Source organism: Aquarana catesbeiana, linkage group LG03 (assembly GCF_042186555.1).
Source record: "Aquarana catesbeiana isolate 2022-GZ linkage group LG03, ASM4218655v1, whole genome shotgun sequence".
Taxonomy (NCBI): Eukaryota; Metazoa; Chordata; class Amphibia; order Anura; family Ranidae; genus Aquarana; species Aquarana catesbeiana.
The window spans coordinates 617,186,947-617,207,716 of record NC_133326.1 but is presented as its reverse complement, the minus strand read 5'-3'; the positions used below and the strand labels follow the sequence as shown (position 1 = coordinate 617,207,716).

The 20,770-nt window shown below is 42.6% G+C and overlaps 1 protein-coding gene across 9 annotated transcripts in view; it reads right to left on the bottom strand.

The window, feature by feature from the left end:
• The window catches only part of SORBS3 (sorbin and SH3 domain containing 3), a 90,092-nt gene that overhangs the window by 19,592 nt on the left and 49,730 nt on the right, over positions 1–20,770 (bottom strand). For 8 of the 9 annotated variants that reach the window (XM_073622282.1, XM_073622288.1, XM_073622280.1 and 5 more), the window contains exons 9-12: positions 19,180–19,262; positions 16,192–16,250; positions 7,019–7,133; positions 4,898–5,002 (exon numbers count right to left, since the gene is read on the bottom strand). In XM_073622282.1, the coding sequence (XP_073478383.1) occupies positions 4,898–5,002; positions 7,019–7,133; positions 16,192–16,250; positions 19,180–19,262 (362 nt within the window). The remainder of the gene's footprint in view (positions 1–4,897; positions 5,003–7,018; positions 7,134–16,191; positions 16,251–19,179; positions 19,263–20,770) is intronic. The other variant, XM_073622286.1, reaches the window with a different exon arrangement.

The window sequence follows — 20,770 nt, the reverse complement described above, 5'->3', positions numbered from 1 at the left end:
AAAATTGATGTCGTTGTGAAGAAAAGGGCACTGCAGTTGGTGTCAGTGGGAGGAATAGTGCCCCATCATTGGTGTCAGTGGGAAGAATAGTGCCCCATCATTGGTGTCAGTGGGAGGAATAGTGCCCCGTAGTTTGAGGTCAGTGGTAGAAATAGTACCCTATTGGGATCAGTGACAGGAACTATGCCTTGTATCAATAGAAGGAATAGTGTCCCAAGGGCCTGATAAGTTGGTATAGGCACCCACTCCAAGACCATTACCATTTCCAGATAAGCCAGTAAAAGAGTCTACAACTGACTGCACAGTGCCCCAAGGCAGTAAACATTATCAATCATTGACAATATTTTCATATATAGTAAGTCCAATGTCCACTCCCTTATGGTAAATAGGATTCAAATCAGATAATGAAGTATCAGCACAGAAGTGCTAAGTCCATACTCAGCATTCACATCACGGCACTGAAACTGCCATAGGCCATCAGATAAGATATAGTCAGTGACCCTGTACCTTTCTGACAGCAAAACACCATCAACATCACGGACAGGTTGCAATGGAAAAACAGACAGTTCTTATTTCAGAAAGGTTGACTACTGTGGTCATTCTACAAAAAAAGGACAAACGGACGCAAAACACCGCTGCTGGGTTGTGCATATGGAATGCAAAGTGTGTGTAGAAAATATTTTGTAAATGAACATTATTTTCTATCTTGTATGTGATTTATTAACAAACAGAAACAACAGGATCTTTCATTATCATGGTCCTTAGTTGCCTGTCTGTAACTGATTTTTTTTAATCAAACATTTAGTTATTTTAGCATTTACACCAGCCTTGTCACTCCCTCAGAATCACACTCCCCCGGCGATCAGCACTTTCAGCACCTCTCCTCCTCATTGTCCATTCTTCTACCTACATTTCTGGAATGTTCCATCAAGGCTGAGTTGGTGTGTCATGTTTTGACTGTCATCCTCCTAGTGATAAACCCGTGGTATTTTTTCATGTTTATGTATCCATGGCAATAACATTTGCTTCAATTTCATGCTCTCTTCAGATAAGTATACGAATCCTTCAGTTACTTAAAGTGGTAGTAGGTCATTTTTACCTACAGGTAAGCTTGCTCTAAGTATTTCAAATGTGGGTACTCCCCCTGTTTCCAGGTTCCAGATACTTTGGAATGTTATTTGCTTTGAAATAAAAGCGTAACTTTAATGACAAAAGTGTTGAGTGATTTTTTTTTTTTTTTTTTGTTAGCAGAAGCGACTTTGCATGTCCTGTCCATTACCATTGCCAGCTTTCCTGAGGAAGCCCCCACCACATGTAGAGCCTGCATGGTCCATCAGCATCCTCCCTCTAGCTCCCTGCTCCAGTAAGTAGCCCTATTTATTCTTCTGTCATGCTACCACTTTCCCTGTGTACACTTATATGCTCAATGTGTCCTAGCTTCTTCCCCCTTAAATCCATTTTGGCACAATGCACATTAATTATTTATTTACTTGCAATGATGCATACTGATTCAGGGTTAGATTGGTCATTATGGCTTCTAAATTGATTATATCCTTGTCTAATTCTGGTTTAATGTGGTTTTAAATAAAAGATTTCTTGTCACGTAGGCCTATAAGTTTGCTATTGTTTCTTGGAATTTTTCAGTTGGTAATAGTTAGCTTTGTTCCAAGGGTAGCATGCCTGGACCCTGGCTCATCTGGGCCTGCTAAGGATGACATGATTGATCACCTAAAGTCTAGAAGTACTTCACTTACCTTTATAACAAGTCTAGGAGTACTTCACCTACCTTTATAACAAGTCTAGGAGTACTTCACCTACCTTTATAACAAGTCTAGGAGTACTTCACCTACCTTTATAACAAGTCTAGGAGTACTTCACCTACCTTTATGACAAGTAGATGAAAGGTAACGATTAAGGGTGCAGGAACACTTTAAGACCGAGGCATGGGAACCAGAAGTAACAGAGATTGCAGTTGCCTCTTGGCCCCTAGGGGAACGTACAGTCTATATGTATAAAACACACCCTTCTGTCACCATCACTATAACCTGTGTATCTAAATTACTTTTCCTGAGAAGATGGGACAAAATGTGAAAATCAGGGATTTTAGGTAGAGAAGCAACTGGGATAGGCATTTTATCTAACTACAGGGAAAATAATAGTGTTTGGGGATTTTAAGCTTAGAGATGTGGCAGGTGCATCAAGCCATGGCATTACCTTCAGGCTGGGTTCACACCCATGCGAATTGGATCTGCGAATTACACAGCATTCAATTTGCAGAACAATGTAAAATCTATTACTTTCAATCAGTCTGGTTCACATATGTGCATTGCATTCGCACTCCGCATTGCCCAAAAAAATGTGCGTTTTCTAGGAAGTGCGGTGCGAATTCCATGCACATATTCTTCTATGGGAGCGCATATGATTTCTGTTTCTGCATCTGTTGTGAACAGGCATTCTCTCCCCTCCTCACTACACCTCCCCCTCTCCCTGCTCAGCTGATTCGCAGCTACAACGGAGAGGAAGCGCTGAACAGCTGCTTTTTCTCTTCGCACAGAGAACGGAGCTGGAATTCGCACCGGACTGGTGTGAATCCAGCCTTAGAAATATATAGCTCTATTCTGTAAAAAAAACAACAAATACCTACCTTGAAATTATGGTTGCAAAAGCTTGACTATACCTACAACATGGAGGATCTCCCCTTAGAGCTCCATAATATCCAAGCAACCTTCACTGAAAGGTGGGCATGTTGGCTGACGTTCAAGTCCTACCCTCAATATACAGAGATTATATCCTCAGCTTAGAGCTTATCTCGCTCGGTTGCTCAGTCTATGCTTTGGCTACTTATAGTCGTATATCACTTTTAATTGTGTTGTTAAAAGAGAAGTATGTTTTTTTTTTGGCTAATCATACTTACCTACAGTAGGTGGATGCAGCATCAGACCAATGCTGCAGCTGTCCCCCGCCATCTCTGCACTGAGAACCGAGCCACCGAACACCACCGATGGCTCGGTTCTCACTCCTTCTCGAGCAGAGTGATGCTGACTGTCAGTCAGCATCGCTACTGCTCTGCTCCTCCATGCTCATTGGAGTGATGAGCTGTGGAGGAGCGGGGAGCGGCTGTCTCAGCGGCTCCCTGAGACGCTGAGACTGCCATCAGTTAAGGCAGCTGGCGGATCCAGACTTGGAAAGTTGGGATGATGAGCTGCCTCGACTGATAGCAGTGAGGTCCGCGGAGAGCAGACTTCAGTCCGCTCTCCACTGAAAACGGGTCATAGGAGTGCAAAACGAATTGCACTCCTGTGACCCAGAGGAGAAGCCCAGCCTAAAAAGCTCAGGCTAGACTTCTCCTTTAAGCTACATATAGTGACAAATAGGGTCACCGATTTCTGGTTTATCTCGGCACCCTCCCTCCTCTTCTTCCCTCTCTACTGTTACTATGTCTTTCTTTCCTACCTTTCCATTCTTCTTCTGTCTCCCTACCTTCAACTCTAATATAGCGTAAATATACCTGAGATGACTCATTACACCATTTCTCTTTGTATATATTATTGGTAAACCTTAACCTCTTGTCATTTTAACTGTATATGTACTGTTTTACATTATGTTTCATCTCAATAAATACATTTAAAAAAAAAAAAAAAGGAAATATATTTTTTCTAATATGTGAACTTTACAGGTACCATTGGAGACAGCAATGCTATAAAACATATACAAATGTTTATTGTTCACGTGGCTTTATTTGGATCCAAACTGATCCCAAAATACCGCAAGTGTATACATGCAATACAGCACTCTGTTGCAAACAGGAAGGAAGGGACGCTTAGCACCAAAATTGGCCCAATACATTTTCATAGGTTTAGTTTTTCAAAGTATATTACTATATTACACAAATAAGAATTTAAGGCCCATGACAAACATTTCTTTCACTATTCAATGTGTTTCGTGGATTAAAGTTGCTTCTTCAGGACAGAACAGAAACACAATAGCAAATTAGAAAGTTGATTTGTCCAAACGTGTGAGACCATATCATGGATGGGCAGCATGGACATAGGGACAAGAAGACACTAGTTCTGGTTCTGGTGACCTGGGGGTCCGCAAGAGATTCCGTTAATTTACAGAGATTTCCTCTCATTTCCTGATTTGGCTAATGGACAGGAAAGTGAAGGTAAATCTCCCCAATGGAACACAGATGGCAAAAATAAACTGACAGGGGTTATTACCCTCCCTTACTCTATCAATAATGCAAAAAAAAATTTTGTCTATAGTTCTACTTTAACAGACAGCAAATCTAATAATTTCAGGTAATTTTTTTTTTAGGTAAAGTAGCTCGTTATTGGGATATTATAGCAATGGTTAATAAAACACGTCAGTCGGGTCATAGTCATAACAAAATGGTGTATGTCTGAGTAAGCCCCTGACACTAATTTGAGCCAGCACCATTTTCCAGTACCATCGACATGCGTGAAATTGCTCTGAAGACCGTTATGCTATTGTAATTCCACTGAAACTTTGCCCACCATAAATAGCATAAAAATCTTGAATTGCATTTTTTTCATACTTTGGTTCTCTTTCATGTACTAAACTTGAATGCATCTCATTAAAATACAAAGAGAACTGTGTGCTACTATGTGATGGCTGCCAATGTTGATTCACTTGGAGGTGTATTCACCAAAATTACAATCAAAATAAATAATTCTATATATGGAAGAAAAGTCAGCATACAGATCATATTTGGCAGGTTGACGGTGAAGATTTTACGGTTGTTTGAAAATAGCCATTTAAGAAATGTCGTTGCTAGGGATTTTATTTGTTTGCAGAGAGAGAGAGAGAGAGAGAGAGAGAGAGAAAGACTGAGAAATATATTAACCCAGGTGTAATAACATTGCCTTTCCCTTACTTTACGTAGTGGTAGCTCTACGTCAGAGTCAGCCTTGAAGTCATACAGAGCAATCGCTGAGAGCTGGGGAGTGTCCGCTCCATCATGCTGATCAGGGGAGATAACCTGCAGGAACAAGCATACAATGGCTGTTGCCTTAATACTAGAAGGATCACACTTAGCTGATTGTTTGGTTATAGGATATAAAGACAATACGCTATAGAAAACTGGATAATAAATTGCATGTAGCACTCTGTACATACACGCAGAAAATTAATATATTGCAATATCTTAAGGTGTGTCAGGGAATCTACAGCACCTCTAAATATGACCCGATTAGAACTGTAGGCTGCCCTAAGCCCACTTGAGTGATGACATCCCATTGTAGGGGCTTAGGGGTTTGACAGGGTCAGGTGTCAGGTGTTAGGGGTTGCGCGACACAATTATAATACAATTCTAGAATACTCTATTCTATAAAGACAGAATAAAATAAACTCCTAATACGTTCTATTAAGATGCTGTATGGGCACAAAACAATGTACTAGTCAATGTGACCTGACCAATGCACATTATAACAATACAAGTATATCACAAAATCTAGAATGCTGAAATCCACCATTTTCAACTCTTTTTTTTCTACCATGGAGGAACGCTTGATATAGTGTTCAAGTGTCAGGGAACCAATATTAAAAATTACATCTGCAGATCGTTGTTCATCATCCAAACCACATTGGTTGTCAGGAGAAGGACACCCCAACAATGGTCGTCTGTAGAAAGAATGCCCATTATAGTGGTAGTCAGTCTATTTAGTCCCATACAGTGGTGGAAAAAGGAAAGAATGCCTTTTACAGATAGCATTGGTGTCAGTGGTGTTTGAGATTTAAAAAGGAGAAGTTCCACTGGTCAAATGACGATGGCTTTGCTAAGTGACCTTGGTGCCAAAATTTTGCAGGACCATCAGGCAGGAGCTCAATCTACTACTGCTCAAGGAACCCTTAGCAACATATGGAGATACTCTAGGGCTCCACAGAACCCAGGTTAAGTCTCTAAACATGATTATGACAAGATCATAATACAATTCTATTAAACTCTATATAAACACAAATCACTACACTACTCAACATGAGCTGACCACTGGATATCATCACAGTGCAATTATTTTACAATTACAGAATACTATATTCTATAAATGAAGAGTACAGCAAGATCATTATGCAATTCATTTACATTCTATATGGACACAAGACACTCCCCAATGTGACTGTCAGGAATCAGCAGCAGAGATGGACAAATCTGCGAGGGTACACTCAGTAAAATTGGACCAGACTGTGTATAGTATGTTTTTAAGTGAGATAAATTTACAGTGAAACAAAATCCTTCCAAACACCAGAACACAGCAAACATGAAAATTTAAGTGAATCAAAAAACCCAGTGATAGAATACCGGACTAATAACAAACAGGGGGATCAAAACTGGGATCAGGAACAAGAGAGAGCAGGTACAAGGCAGCAACGAACAGGACAGGAGCAGGAACAGGATAACAGCTAGCAGTATCTGGCAGCAAGCAAAGCACTGGAGTGAGAGGCACTTAGTAGGGGAGGACCTAAATACCCTCCCAGCAGCCAGCATCAGGTGGAAACTGATTACTGGGGTCTGCTGGCTGCTAGGAGACACCCGTTGATGGACACTAGAATTACAACTCTCCGCCAAGGCAACCACAGTCCCACCAGTAGAAGATCCAGGTCTTGACAGTGACCTAACCAGTGAATATTCTAGTAAAACAAATATAATACCTCTTATATGGGCACAAAACACTGTACTCCACAACACAACCCGACCACTGCACATAATAATTATGTTATAATTCTAGAATGCTTAATTCTATCAACAAAAAAAGATGACAAAATCACAATACAATTGTATTACACTCTAAATAGTCGCAAAACACTGCAATAGCCACCATGACCTGATCACTAGACAAGTGTCTGTGTTGTCCTTTCAGTATACTCCAAATTTTACAATGACAGCTGCAATTTGATTAGTTGCTAAAGGTAACACAGACACTTTCATTTTAGAACCTTTTGATTCATAAGGCCAAGAATAATCATATCCGTAATGCCTTCAGCAAGTGTGGTAACAGACCTTGACATAGCTCTCGGGGAACAGGCCTCGTCGCCCTTTTTGTTCTACCAGAAGCCAGTTTTTGTCTATTTGCTTCAAAATGTGGACTGTAGTTCCACGCTGCAATGAGATTTCTCTGTAAAAAGAAATACAGTAAAAGAAGACATATGGAAAATTAGGAAGGAGTCTTGTCATATCATATATACAAGAAGTCTAGGACAAATTCACGGGCTCATATGCACAGTATTCCATAGATCAGAGACTTAAACTTGCCATAAACATCAGACATGCTGCAGGACCATACCATCTGAAGATGTATTTAGGTCCAGAACAAACATAAGTGCTCAAGACATCCTAGTGTTCATTGTTATTCTATGAAGTAAAAAGAGGTCATGCAGACACACCTGGATTCTCTTGAAGGAAACAATAGTGATCAGTGTTTTCTGACTTGTCCAATTAATATCTTCTCTGTGATCTCCAAGCCCAGGAGCCAAGAAAAAGCAGCTTTCCCAGTCCAGCAGGGACACTGACTATACATTGGGTGATATTTGTCTGGTTCCTAAAACACCATTCAAAATTTGGTCAGTGGGTGGCCCACTCTACCCAACACCCTTCGACTAATGGGTTGGTGGACTGTTGGTGGAACAGCAAATGCATCTAATTAGATGCAGCCACTGATTGGGTATTTTGACTGCCAGTGATGTGACAGTCACAACCATATCAAAAGATTTGTCTATCTGTACTGTTTAGCACAGATAGAAGTCCTCCTCTTCTTGGGTCCCTCGCTGGCCCTCCTGGCTCCTCCCTCCTGCCAGGTGCCTCCACAGCAAGCAGCTTTCAATGAGGTCACCCAAGCAGGCACGCTCCCGATCAGCAGCTCTGTGTGTCCATTCACACACGGAGCCGTGGTGCGGCCCCTCCCCCTCCTGATTGGCTCATTGGCTGTGATTGACAGCAGCGGGAGCCAATGGCTCCCGCCGCTGCCAAAAGCCAAATCGGCAGTGCGAGTCCCGGGAGAGGCAAGGCTCTTGTGGACATCGCTGGATTGAGAGGGGGCACAGGTAAGCATTAGGGGGGCTGGGGAGGCTGCTGCACACAGAATGTTTTTTACCATCATGCATAGAATGCATGAAGGTAAAAAACCTTGTGCCTTTACAACTACTTTAACCCTTTTCCGCCGACAGTACACATAAATGCGGCCTCACTGGAGTGGGCTTTTTTTCCATGGGGCTGCATATACTGTATGTGTATCTGTCTTTGTGCCAGCACAGACACCAGGGTCTCACCGAGAGCCTCAGGTCCTGTACTAACTGCTGGTTCTGGGTCACCTGATTGCTGTGAGAGCCTCTGATTGGTTATCACAGTGATCAGTCACTGTGAAGCCCACCCCCATGTTTTCATTCTCTCTGAATGGAGGGGAGAAATACATTGTATCTCTCTCCTTGCAGAGAGAAAGAAATAAACAAAACTGTGTGTAAAAAAAAAAGTTCAGTGCCTGGGTTAGTGTTTTGGGTCAAAGTCAGGGTCAGTATATTTTGATCAGGTTTTTTTTTTTTTTTTTTTTAAAGCATTTTTTAAATGAATATAAGTGTCAGTTAGTATCAGTGTGTTTTAGGTAGGATTAAAAAAAAAGCAAAATGCGCACTATTGTTTCTGGGCTGTACTACGGGTACAAACAACAATTAACATACACATATGTAGTATCGCTGTGATCGTTGTGAGCAGAATTTATTTTTGCTTGTTCTTTGGTGGTAGGTTATGGTAGTAGCAGAAAAAATATACAGCTAAATAAAAACAATAAAAAAGATTTTTTTTTTTACTATTTTGGTCCAGTTTTTCTTTGATAATAATAATAAGAAAAAATCAGGAGATAGCCATTACTATTTACCACCAATTGAAAGCCCAATTTGTCCTAAAAAAAACCAAGGTATAATCCACCTGGATGCACAAAGTAGATGTGATGATAAGTATGGTTGTACTAACCCATGTCACAGTTGTAAAATTGTGGTTAGGCAATAAAATTTATTTTACCCTTTCACACGGAGGTGCTTTACAGACGCTATAGCGCTAAAAATAGCGCCTGTAAAGTACCTCTCCTGTCACTCCAATGTGAAAGCCCGAGGGCTTTCACACTGGAGTGGTGCTCTGGCAGGACATAAAAAAAAAGTCCTGCAAGCAGCTTCTTTGAGGCACCGCTCCTAAAGCATCTCTGCTGGGGCTTTTAACCCTTTTTCGGCCACTAGCGGGGGTTAAAAGTGCCCCGCTAGCGGCCGAAAAGTGCCGGTAACCGCCGACACCCAGGCGATGTGAGTGTCAAAGTGCCCTTAGGTGCAAAGGGGAGTGTAAGTGTGAGATTGATGTACTATTTAAAGTAGACTTATGTATTTTTTTTAAGAATGCATAACTATATTAAATATTGCAGCTTGCCAATCTTTAAATAAGATGGCTGTATTTGTTTTAATTCTTTTATACTTTTTTCCTTCGTTTTTGACCAGTAACACACTTACTGTCTTAGGGTGTTGCAATTGTGGATTAAGGACTCAAATAACAATTTGAAGTTGAACTCCATTTAACACTTCTTAAACAGTTAAAGCAAACAGTTTTTTCCTTTTGGGATAAAGGTTTTACATAAATGAATAAAAGCTGTTCATTGTAATCCCCCCATTGTTATGGTAAGTTATTTTAACCCTGTAACTTCTACTTTTGCTGGACAGCTTAGTCTGTTATTGAAAGTAGAAAAATGACAGATTTACTGTCAAGTTTACCAAGTGAAAATAAAGGAAAAAAAGCCTAAAAAAAAAAAAAAAAAGAAAATGAATGCAGCCATCGCAACTGCAGTAAATATTGGTGAACTGCAATATAAACCATTTTTGGTTTTGCATTTAATACCGCTTTAAGTTTTCAGCGGATAAAACATTGCGTTCTCTATATTTTTCCCTTCAAAGAGGTGCACATCTAATAGACCTCCTCAGGGGCTTGCTTTAAACTGCCGCAGTGGTAATTCTAACAATCAAAGAAAGAATTTACAAAACAGCTGCAAGCTCATAGTAATTTGGGCTCATTAGTGCAAATCAGGGTTATTTTTAAACTCACCCAGCAATATTGCTTTTTTAAACACTTTATTAGCTTAAAGGACACATGTTTCTTTATTTAAAGAAAAAGAAGACGCCTTGTAATAGCCCGTACGCTGCCAACATTTAAAGGAAACCCATGTGAGAAAACCTGGAAGTTTCCATTGCTGACCTATCACTCAGCAGAGGCAGATTACCTGACTGTTAGGCCCCTTTCACACGGGCGGATAGAATTGTGCTTTTAGCTGCGGACAGATGAAGTTATCTACCGCACCTAAACGCACACAATGCTTTCCTATGGCCTCATTCACACACTGCATTTAGCGACGGTTTCGTTACATGCAGTTTTGTGCAGATAGAAAAAATAAAGTTGACTGTGCCCAGGAACGATTTAGCACAGCTATCTGCACATAATCGCAGGTAATCGCAGTGTACTATTTCTCCTGCAGATAGCAGCGGCAACAAAGAAACAAAAACAGGCAGCACATCAGAAATGGCAAGTATGTTCTAAAACGCAGCCGCATGTAAACGCACGTAAACGCAGCTAATCGCAATGTACACCTGCAAGTAAACGCTGCGCCAGGATTCTCTGAATTTCAAAATAACAAAACATGCTTTTAACAGCGGCAGAACAGTCGCCCGTGTGAAAGGGGCCTTATGCTGACTACCTGATAGCTACCTAGAGGATGCAGGTAAGGACTTCAGACTCACAGCATACCTGCAGCTAGGGGTGAGTGTAACAGCCAGGGAACTAGCTCAGCAGTAGGGTTTCCACCTCATCCCTTTAAACCCAAACCCATATGAATAAGGCACCAAGTGAGTTTAATTACCACCTTAATCAGCCAGAGAACCTGTTTAATCAATATGTGTTCGGGTTTAAAGGAATGAGGTGGCAACCCTACACAGCAGTAGAGTTGGGCGAACGGTTGGGGCTGAGCAAAAGTTCGGCCCGAACATTGCCTATTCGGTGAACACCTGAATTTGCAGAGCATTCGATGGATGCTGCCCAACGCCCTGCAATGCGCTGTGTGTTGCAAAGTGCATTCTAAGCCCTGATTGGGCGCAGTGAATAGCAGTTTGTTAAGGAGCGGGGCTGGAAAGCTGGCTGGAAATCCTTAATAATCGATGAGTCATCAGCAGTCAATGGGCTTCCCCGCTGACAGCTGAATAAAAAAAAAAAAATAATAAAATTGCCGGAAATAAAACAATGAAAAAAAAAAATGACGTGGGGGTCCCCCACCCCAAAATCCATACCAGACCCTAATCCGAGCATGCAGCCTGACAGGCCAGGAAGGGGGGGGAGCACCCACCCCTAAGCACCTTGTCCCTATTTTGATGGGGACAAGGGCCTCTTCCCGACATCCCTGGGCGGTGGTTGTGGGGGACTGTGGGTGGGGGGCTTTTCGGAATCTCAAACCCCATTTAACAAAGGGCCCCCCAGATCGTGGCCATGTGAATGAGTATGGGGTACACAGTACCCCTACCCATTCACAAAAAAGGTGTCAAAAAGTAATAAAAACACAGAAACAGTTTTTGACAATTCCTTTATTAGAAAATAAAAAAAATGATGCCCCCCGATGCAGAAGCCAACGCCACCAGCGGTTAGCGGTGGTGGCGGCGTGATTGACAATGGATCTACGCTGTTATTTAATTTTTAAGGAATTGTCAAAAACTGCCTCCTGTTTTTATTTATTTTTACACTATTTTGGTGAATGGATACCCCATACTCATTCACATAGAGGGGGCGGGATCTGGGAGCTTCCAGGTTCCGATAACCTCCTGCCCGCAGACCCCCGCAAACACCCCCCCAGGGATATCAGGAAGAGGCCCTTGTCCCGCTCGCTCGTCCCTACCCCCCTTTCCTGACCTACCAGGCTGAGTGGTCGGATAAGGGCCTGGTATGGATTTTGGGGGTGGGGGGGGGGGGGGTGGGCCCATCCTGTTTTGTTTTATTTTACATTTTGGCGTGGAATTCCCCTTAAAAGAGAAGTATGGGTTTCTTTTTTTTTTCCTATTCATACTTACCTAGGTGGATGCAGCATTGGTCCGATGTTGCATCTGCTCCCCAGTGCCTCTGCACTGAGAACCGAGCAATCGAACACCGCCAATCACTCGGTTTTCAGAGCTCCACGAGTAGAAAGCTGTAGACTGTCAGTCACAGCTCTCTGCTCATTTCCCTCCGTGCTCATTGGAGCGCTGAACTATGGAGGGGGCGGAGCTGGACGTCTCAGGCTTCCATCGGCTTGCTGAGAGGCTGAAATGGGTGTCAGTCCAGGCACCCGGATCCAGACTTCCATTGTCGTGATGATGCGGTGCCTGGACTGATTTCTGTGACATCAGCAGAGAGCGGACTTCAGTCATAACGAATTGCACTCCTGTGATCCATAGGAGAAGCCCAGCCAAACAAGCTTTGGCTGGACTTCTCCTTTAAAATCCATACCAGACCCGAAGGGGGGGGGGTGTTCGGCCATCTCTACTCAGCAGGCGGTCAGCAATGGCAGACCATTTATTTGGACTTTGCACTTCGGGCAAGATCTACTTATTCAATGTGGCTCTCTTTCCTTAAAGCGGAATTCCACCCAAAAGTGGAACTTCCGCTCTTTTGTTTCCTCCCCCCCTCCTGTGCCATAATTGGCACCTTTGGGGGGGAGGGGGGACAGGATACCTGTCTTTGACAGGTATCCTGTTCCCACTTCCGGGAGCTTTAGCCGCAGATATTGACGTCATGGCTCGGCTCCCTCCTCTTCCCCCTGTCACCAGGCCAGTAGAAAAGAGGAGTGGAGCTTCGCGCATGCGCAGTAGGGTTCCCGGCATGAAGCCCTAAGGCTACACTGCTGGATCCCCTTACCTGCAATGGCGGCGGCATGCACCTGACAGCTGATGGAAACATCAGCTGCAGTGCCGACATCGCTGAACTCCAGGACAAGTAAGGGTTCTATCATTAAAGCGGAGTTCCACCAACTTTTTTTTTTAAAAATATAAAATATGGACACTTACCTGTCCAGGGCGCCTGCGATGTCAGCACCCAAAGCCGATCTCTTGGGTGGAGGCACCGCCATCTTCGGTAAGGGAATCAGGAAGTGAAGTCTGGTTCCCTACTGCGCATGCGCAAGTCATGCTGCGCGATCCGCCTGGCTCCTGCTGTCTTCTGGGACTTGTGTGACTCCCAGAAGACAGCAGCGGGGACGGAGGAGGGGCCGGACAAGGCGTAGATATATACGCGGATACTGCGGCACCAGAAGTGGGAGCAAATACCTGGATTAGACAGGTTTCTGCTCCCCCCTCCCCACTGAAGGGTGCCAAAAAGCTGGGTTGATGGCTACAGTCCGCATCAGCGGGGCCGTTTTTAAGGCAGGGCAAAAGGGGCAACTGCCCTGGGCCCCGTCATTGTTTTGGGGCCCAAAGCAGCTGCCTCATACTTGCCAACTATCCCAATTTAAATTCCTTTGACCCTTGAAATTTTAGTCCTGTGCCCTGATATCTCAGTGTGAAGTTCTGTTACTAATGCTGCCCAGCTCTGCCCTATTGTTATATACAGTTGACTCACCTGCAGACACCGTGTTTACATGAAAAAAACCTGCATTGCCATGTAAATAGCAGCAGCATTAATATGTTAATAGCATTGGACCGTCTGCATTGATTTGTAAATAGGAGGCGGCATTCATATGTATATCATGCAGAGTACAGTCTAGCCATCAATCAGTAAGCAGTACTAAAGTGCAGTAACCTCTAGCAACCAATTAGTGAGCAGTATTGATGTACAGTAATCTCTAGAAACCAATTAACAAGCAGAGGTCATGTGCTGTAACCTCTAGCAACTAAATCAGTGATGCATAATCTGTGCTGTGACCTCTAGCAGCCAGTCAATGAGCGGTAATGATATGCTGTAATCTCTAGCAACCAATCGCAATCATTGCCTGATCTGATTTAGTAAACTGATTTTGAGTCTAGCTGCTATTGTATGTCTCAGAGCAGGTGAAACACAAAATTGCATGGGGGGGGGGGCTAAGAAAATGTCTGCCCAGGGCCCAATCAATAGTAAAGACGGCCCTGTGCATCAGACTAGTCTTTATTAACTAAACACCAAGCTGATGCAAAATTTGAGTCACTGGATACATCCTGTAGAGTTTGCTCATCACTTCTATTTAAGCTGCATTGCAATGGCAATACAGGTCATTGATGAAAAAAAACACTTTCTACCTTGGAAAGTGCAGCTCACAGGTAAATGTTGGCATCATACAGCTTGTAGAAGCTTTTTTTAACAATAATCTTCTCATATACCCCACAGAAAGATCTGCATGTTATATACTGTATATACCGTATGTTACATAAAAGAGTTGCTAATAACATTTACAATTATGTATATATAGAACCCCAATTCCAAAAAAGTTGGGACGTGTAAGATCTACATAACAATAGAATGCCATGATTTGCAAATCCCATAAACCGATATTTTATTCACAATAGAAAATAAATAACATATCAAGTGTTTAAACTGAGAAAATGTGCCATTTTAAGAAAAAAATAAGGTAATTTTGAAATTGATGACATCAATCCATCTCAAAAAAGTTGGGACAGGGCAGCAAAAAGCTGGCAAAGTAAACGGTACTAACAAGGAAGAGCTGGAGGAACATTATGCAACTAATTAGGTCAATTGGCAACAGATAAGTAACATGATTGGGTATAAAAAGAGCATCTTAGAGAGTCCCAATTTGGAATTGTACTACATTTTTGGTTTTGGGCTTGATTCCACTTTCATTTCTCAAAAAGCGGTTACATTAACCACGTAAGGACCAGCCGCCGCAGTTATACTGCTACAGTTTGGCTCTCCTGGGCGAATTGCCATCATGGTACGTTGGCCACTTTAGGAGCTGATGCCCGCCAGCCACCCGCGATCGCTCCTGACAGAGACAGAGCGGAAATTTGTCAATGTAAACAGACAGATCTCCATTCTGTCAGGGGAGGAGAGACAGATCTGCTGCTCCTAAAGATTAGGAACAGCGATCGGTCTCCTCCTCCAGGCAGTCCCTTCCCCCCACAGTTAGAACACACACGAGGGAACACATTTAACCCCTTGATCGCCCCCTAGTGTTAACCCCTTCCCTGCCAGTGACATTTATACAGTAATCAGTGGCTATTTTTAGCCCTGATCGCTGTATAAATGTCAATGGTCCCAAAAAAGTGTCAAAAGTGTCTGATATGTCCGCCGCAATGTCGCAGTCCCGCTAAAAATCGCTGATCACTGTCATTACTAGTAAAAAAAAAAAATTATAATAAAAATGCCATAAATCGATCCCCTATTTTGTAGATGTTATAACTTTTGCGCAAACCAATCAATATACGCTTATTGCGATTTTTTTTACCAAAAATATGTAGAAAAATATATATCGGCCTAAACCGATGAAGAAATTTGTTTTTTCAAAGTTTTTGGGGGGATATTTATTATAGCAAAAAGTAAAAAATATTGTTTTTTTTCTAAATTGTCACTCTTTTTTTGTTTATAGCGCAAAAAAAATAAAAATGCAGAGGTGATTAAATACCACCAAAAGAAAGCTCTAATTGTGGGGAAAAAAAGGACATCAATTTTGTTTGGGGAGAGCGTCGCTCGACCGCGCAATTGTCAGTTAAATCACAAAAAATAGCCTGGTCATTAAGGGGGCAAATCCTTCTGGTCCTTAAGTGGTTAAACTAAGTTTCTTTTACAGAAGGCAATCTATACACCGTACAATGCACCAGCAGCCTGGGAGCCTGTTTGCATCATATTGCTCACAATGGCAAGTGGTCATTGGTCAGTGTGCCCATGCAACCACGCTGACCAAGAAGAATCTCTTCTCTCTTCTGTGACACGGGTCCAGAAGAAGAAGCCCCACAAGAGATTCTGATTGATTAGTACAGTCACATGGCCACGCTGACCAATGACTGCTCCCCATTGTGAGGGTTATAAAGCATATAGGCTCTGGGGCTGCTACTGCAGTGTACATTGTTTGGATTGAACTCTGTAACGGTAGACTTACCCTTACCCTTAAAGGCAATTCTGTTTTATATTAACCACAATTTAAGATAATCATATATTCTATTGCAAATGGCCACTGGATCACTGCTCAGAAAATGTCACATACTCACTTTTCCGAATCTGCCACAAAGTCAAATTTTACGATTGCCTGTGCCACGGGGGAGAGAGCCTGCCGAACAGAGAAAGATTTATTATAATGAAAATATGACATGAGAATTAAAACAGATCTCCAGCCACAACTTTTTTATCACTGGTTTCAGTATTGTCTACCCCTGTCAGGTTTTTTTGCGCTTTGTGTCCCCATTTTGGGGTGGTTTTACTAAAGGCAAGTAAATGAGCAGAAGCTCTGCTGACTGCCATCATCCAATCATGTGCAAGCAAAAATGCATTTTTCCTTGCATGTGATTGTGTATTGTTTGCAAAGTGAAGGTTTACCTCATTGACTAAGCTCTGGAGCAACTGCGCTTTGCAAAGTAGACATTCTATTTCCCTTTAGTAACTCACCCCTTAAAAGGAGAAGTCCAGTCTAAGCTCATTTGGCTGGACTTCTCCTCTGGGTCACAGGAGTGGAATCCGTTTTGCACTCCTGTGACCCGTTTTCAGCAAAGAGCAAACTGAAGTCCACTCTCTGCTGACGCCGCTGGAATGAGTCCAGGCAACGCCTAATCGTGACAATGGAAGTCGGGATCTGCCAGGTGCCTGGACTGATGCCTGTCTCAGGCTCTCAGCGAGCTGTCGAGAGCCTGAGACGGCCGCTTCCCGCCCCTCCACAGCTCAGTGCTCCAGTGTGCGTGGAGGAGCAGAGTGGAGTAGCTGCTGATTGGCAGTCAGCAGCTCTCTGCTCGGGGAGCTGAGAGAACTGAGCCATCGGCGGTGTTCGATCGCTTGGTTCTCAGTGTAGAGGTGCCGGGGGACAGATGCAGCATCGGACCGATGCTGCATTCACCTAGGAAAGTATGATGGGGGAAAAAACCCCAAACCCATACTTCTCTTTTAATCTGACTTTCTACCATAATGACCATTGCCATTGGAGCAAAGAGTGGAAATCTGAAATTTTACAGTTGTCAGGGGAACGGAGGTAGAGGGGAAATCTTTTTTAGGTAGTTTATAAAGGTCTTAGGTTAGTTTTGTTGTAGTTTAAGCTCACTTGTTTTTAATCAAATTATTTTTACTATAAATACAATATGTGCTTTACAAATGGACATTTAACAAAAGACAAAGGATTCCCAGAACACTATGGATTAGCTAATGAGACAGCACATCAGAGAAGCTTGCTTTGAGGCTCTGTCTGATTGAAGTCGACTGATAAAGTACAAGTCACTGTTGTGCCTCATTGAGTTCTGAGAACACTTAGCTTCTTTTAGTACAGCCAAGACTGATATAATGCCAGTGATGTGAAAGCACTGTAAAGCCTAATAATTAAATGACTACCCACTCCGTGCTCTTACTATTGTATTAGAAGAAAAAAATGTGTGCTAGTTAATGAATTAATCCCGCAGCTGCAGTATACACCCCTAACCTATATAACAGAATATGCAGATACTATAAAAATCACAGGAATCTACCTTGCTGCACTGTAAAGCCCGTGCCTGCAATCTTTAGAATTATTTAAAGCAGTTTCCATGTATACATACCAGTTTCGTTATGCTGCAGAGAAGGACACTTTCTCTCTGAATGGAAGCAGTGGTTCTATGTAGAGGTCTGACATGCCCTCTGCTGAGTCAGATCTAGAGCTCCCCAACCAGCGGTGGGCATGAGCTTTACTGGTTTGCATAGTTTTAGGTATGATTCAGCAAGAGGTTAGTCAGATGGACCTCTGCAGAGAGACCACTGCTTCCACACAGATAACTAGAGTCCTTCATAGAAGCATGCTGGCAGTTGACAGGCTTTTCTACTTTCTAAAGCAGGGGTCTCCAAACTTTCTGAACAAAGGACTAGTTTACAGTCCTTCAAAATTCAGGGGGGCCGAACTGTGGCCAGTAGGAGAAGAAAATGTCCTGGCGTCAGTGGGAGTAAACAATGCCCCATCATTGGTATTAGGGGGAATAATAGTGCCCCATTCTTGCTATGAAATAGTGCTCCGTCATTGGTCTCAGGGGGGGAATAGTGCCCCATCATTGGCATCAGTATAAGCAATAGTGCCCATCAACAGTGTCAGTAAGTGTAATAGTATCCCATTATTGGTGTTAGTGGGAGTAATAGTGCCCCATCTTTGGTATCAATGGGAGGAATAGTGCCCCACCATTGTCATTGCCCCAAGGGCCAGATAAAAACAAGAAATGGGCCACAGTTTGGAGAACAATATTCTAAAGCAAACAAGCACACCTTTTTTAAAGGCACCCAATGTATATTATAAACACACACAAGGGGTACAGAACAGTCATTTTATTTTATTTATTTGGATTTGGGGAGGACACAACTGGTTGCATGCATATATAAGTCGTTTACAGTGGAACAAATTCCAGCATCTAAAATGAACCTGGCTTATAGTCAGATTTTGGCATTGTCATGTTCTGAAATATCACCCAGCAATTGTTGGCATAAATCTGTGATTAGCAACTCTGGCAGTTTCATGTTACAGCTCAGAAATATTTAACTGTTCTCTTTAAGCCAATGTCACAGAATGCAATGCCTGCATTTATTTATTTGGATTTAATCATGGTATTTGGATGGAAGTGGCTATGAATAGTTGATTATAAGCTGGCAGGGATAAAAATACTTAAGTGGCACCGCATTCCTCACATCGCCACCATCTATAGTTAGGTCAGTAGCTTAGGACAATGACAGATGGGCGATTGTTGTAACACGTTTAACTGGAAGGACAGAATTTATAAAGTAACACCTGCTGTCACATTTGTCACAGTGTAATCCACTGCTATGCTGCCACGTGATCAACCTGCACATCTTCATAGAGCCTGCCCAATGTGTTCTTGGAAAGGATATGATATGTAGTTTATTGATAAGCTCCACCGCCCTGTCTGACAGATGGGCATGTTGTACTTTATTTTAGTATAAGGTGTGTTTTCCTTTTTTTGAAACGTAGTGCTAAATTGCTCTTTTTACCATGTCCTTACACTATAGTACACTATGGTACCCACCTGATTGTCCTCTGTGTCACTTCTGAAGTTCTGAGCTGCACTGTTCTGAGTACTATTTAAGTTTGACTCAGCTCTGCCATCTGCTGGAAATAACATGATATAGTTACAGTATGAAGGTAGCATTGAAAACGTATTGTTTCATCCATTCCTCTGGTGCAGCATAAATAAAGTGACAGATTTTTTTTAAAATCACGAACTCTATTGAAAAAGAAAAAAAAAAAAAAAGACACTTCAATTCCAGTACAGATCAGTATCCACAGCCAAAGCTAGCAGTTTCATGTACAGAATCAAAATCATCCAATGATACAGACTGGGAATGTCCTAACAGAGACCAGCAAGTTTTTAAAAAATCATCCTAGCGGCACAATAAATGAAAGACATTATACAATAGAGGAACCTTCTTTCGTTTTCCAGCCTCTAGGCTGCATTCAATAGCCAATGGACTATACTTTAACCGATCAAGAACCTATCCAAGATTAGGTCAAGCGTGTCCAACTATGGGCCCCCCGGAGGGTTATCATATTTTCGAGGGCATCCCCTGTGTTGGTATAAGTACTTCTCCATCTTGAGAGTTTCTCCCGTACACTGAAACCATTCTTTATAGGCAGGGCCGATCCTAGGGTCACAGACGCCTGGGTGCAGAAATATTTCTGGTGCCCCCACGTGGGCGTGGTCATCTTACCAACTCCTCCCCTTTACAAATGTTACTATGGCAACAACTCAAACACAGAGATGCTCCCCTAAGAAGTCTTCGTTACCCTGGGATCCTCCCATGATCTTTTAACAATAAAGAAAATGCAGGAAGAGCGTACACTAATGAGACCTGGAGGGGAGTGTCTCTGATGCACACAGAGAGGGCTTCTGTTAGAGTGTCTGTTAGAGAGAGGCCCCAGACATAGTACAGGAAATGGTTAGAGACAGTAGACATGATACAAGAGATGGTCAGAGACTGCAGACATACTACAGGAGATGGTCAGAGACTGCAGACATGATACAAGAGATGGTCAGAGACGGCAGACATAATACAGGAGATGATCAGAGACTGCAGACAAAATACAAGAGATGGTCAGAGACTGCAGACATAATACAGGAGATGGTCAGAGACTACAGACATGATACAAGAGATGGTCAGAGACTGCAGACATAATACAAGAGATGGCCAGAGACTGCAGACATAATACAAGAAATGGTCAGAGACGGCAGACATGATACAAGAGATGGTTAGAGACTGCAGACATGATACAAGAGATGTTCAGAGACTGCAGACATAATACAGGAGATGGTCAGAGACTGCAGACATGATACAAGAGATGGTCAGAGACTGCAGACATGTTAAAAGAGATGGTCAGAGACTGCAGACATAGTACAGAAGATGGTCAGAGAATGCAGACATATTAGAGGAGATGGTCAGAGACTGCAGACATACTACAGGAGACGGTCAGAGATGGCAGACATAATACAGAAGATGGTCAAAGACTGCAGACATAATACAAGTAATGGTCAGAGACTGCGGACATATTACAGGAGATGGTCAGAGATTGCAGACATACTACAGGAGATGGTCAGAGACTGGAGATATAGTACAGGAGAT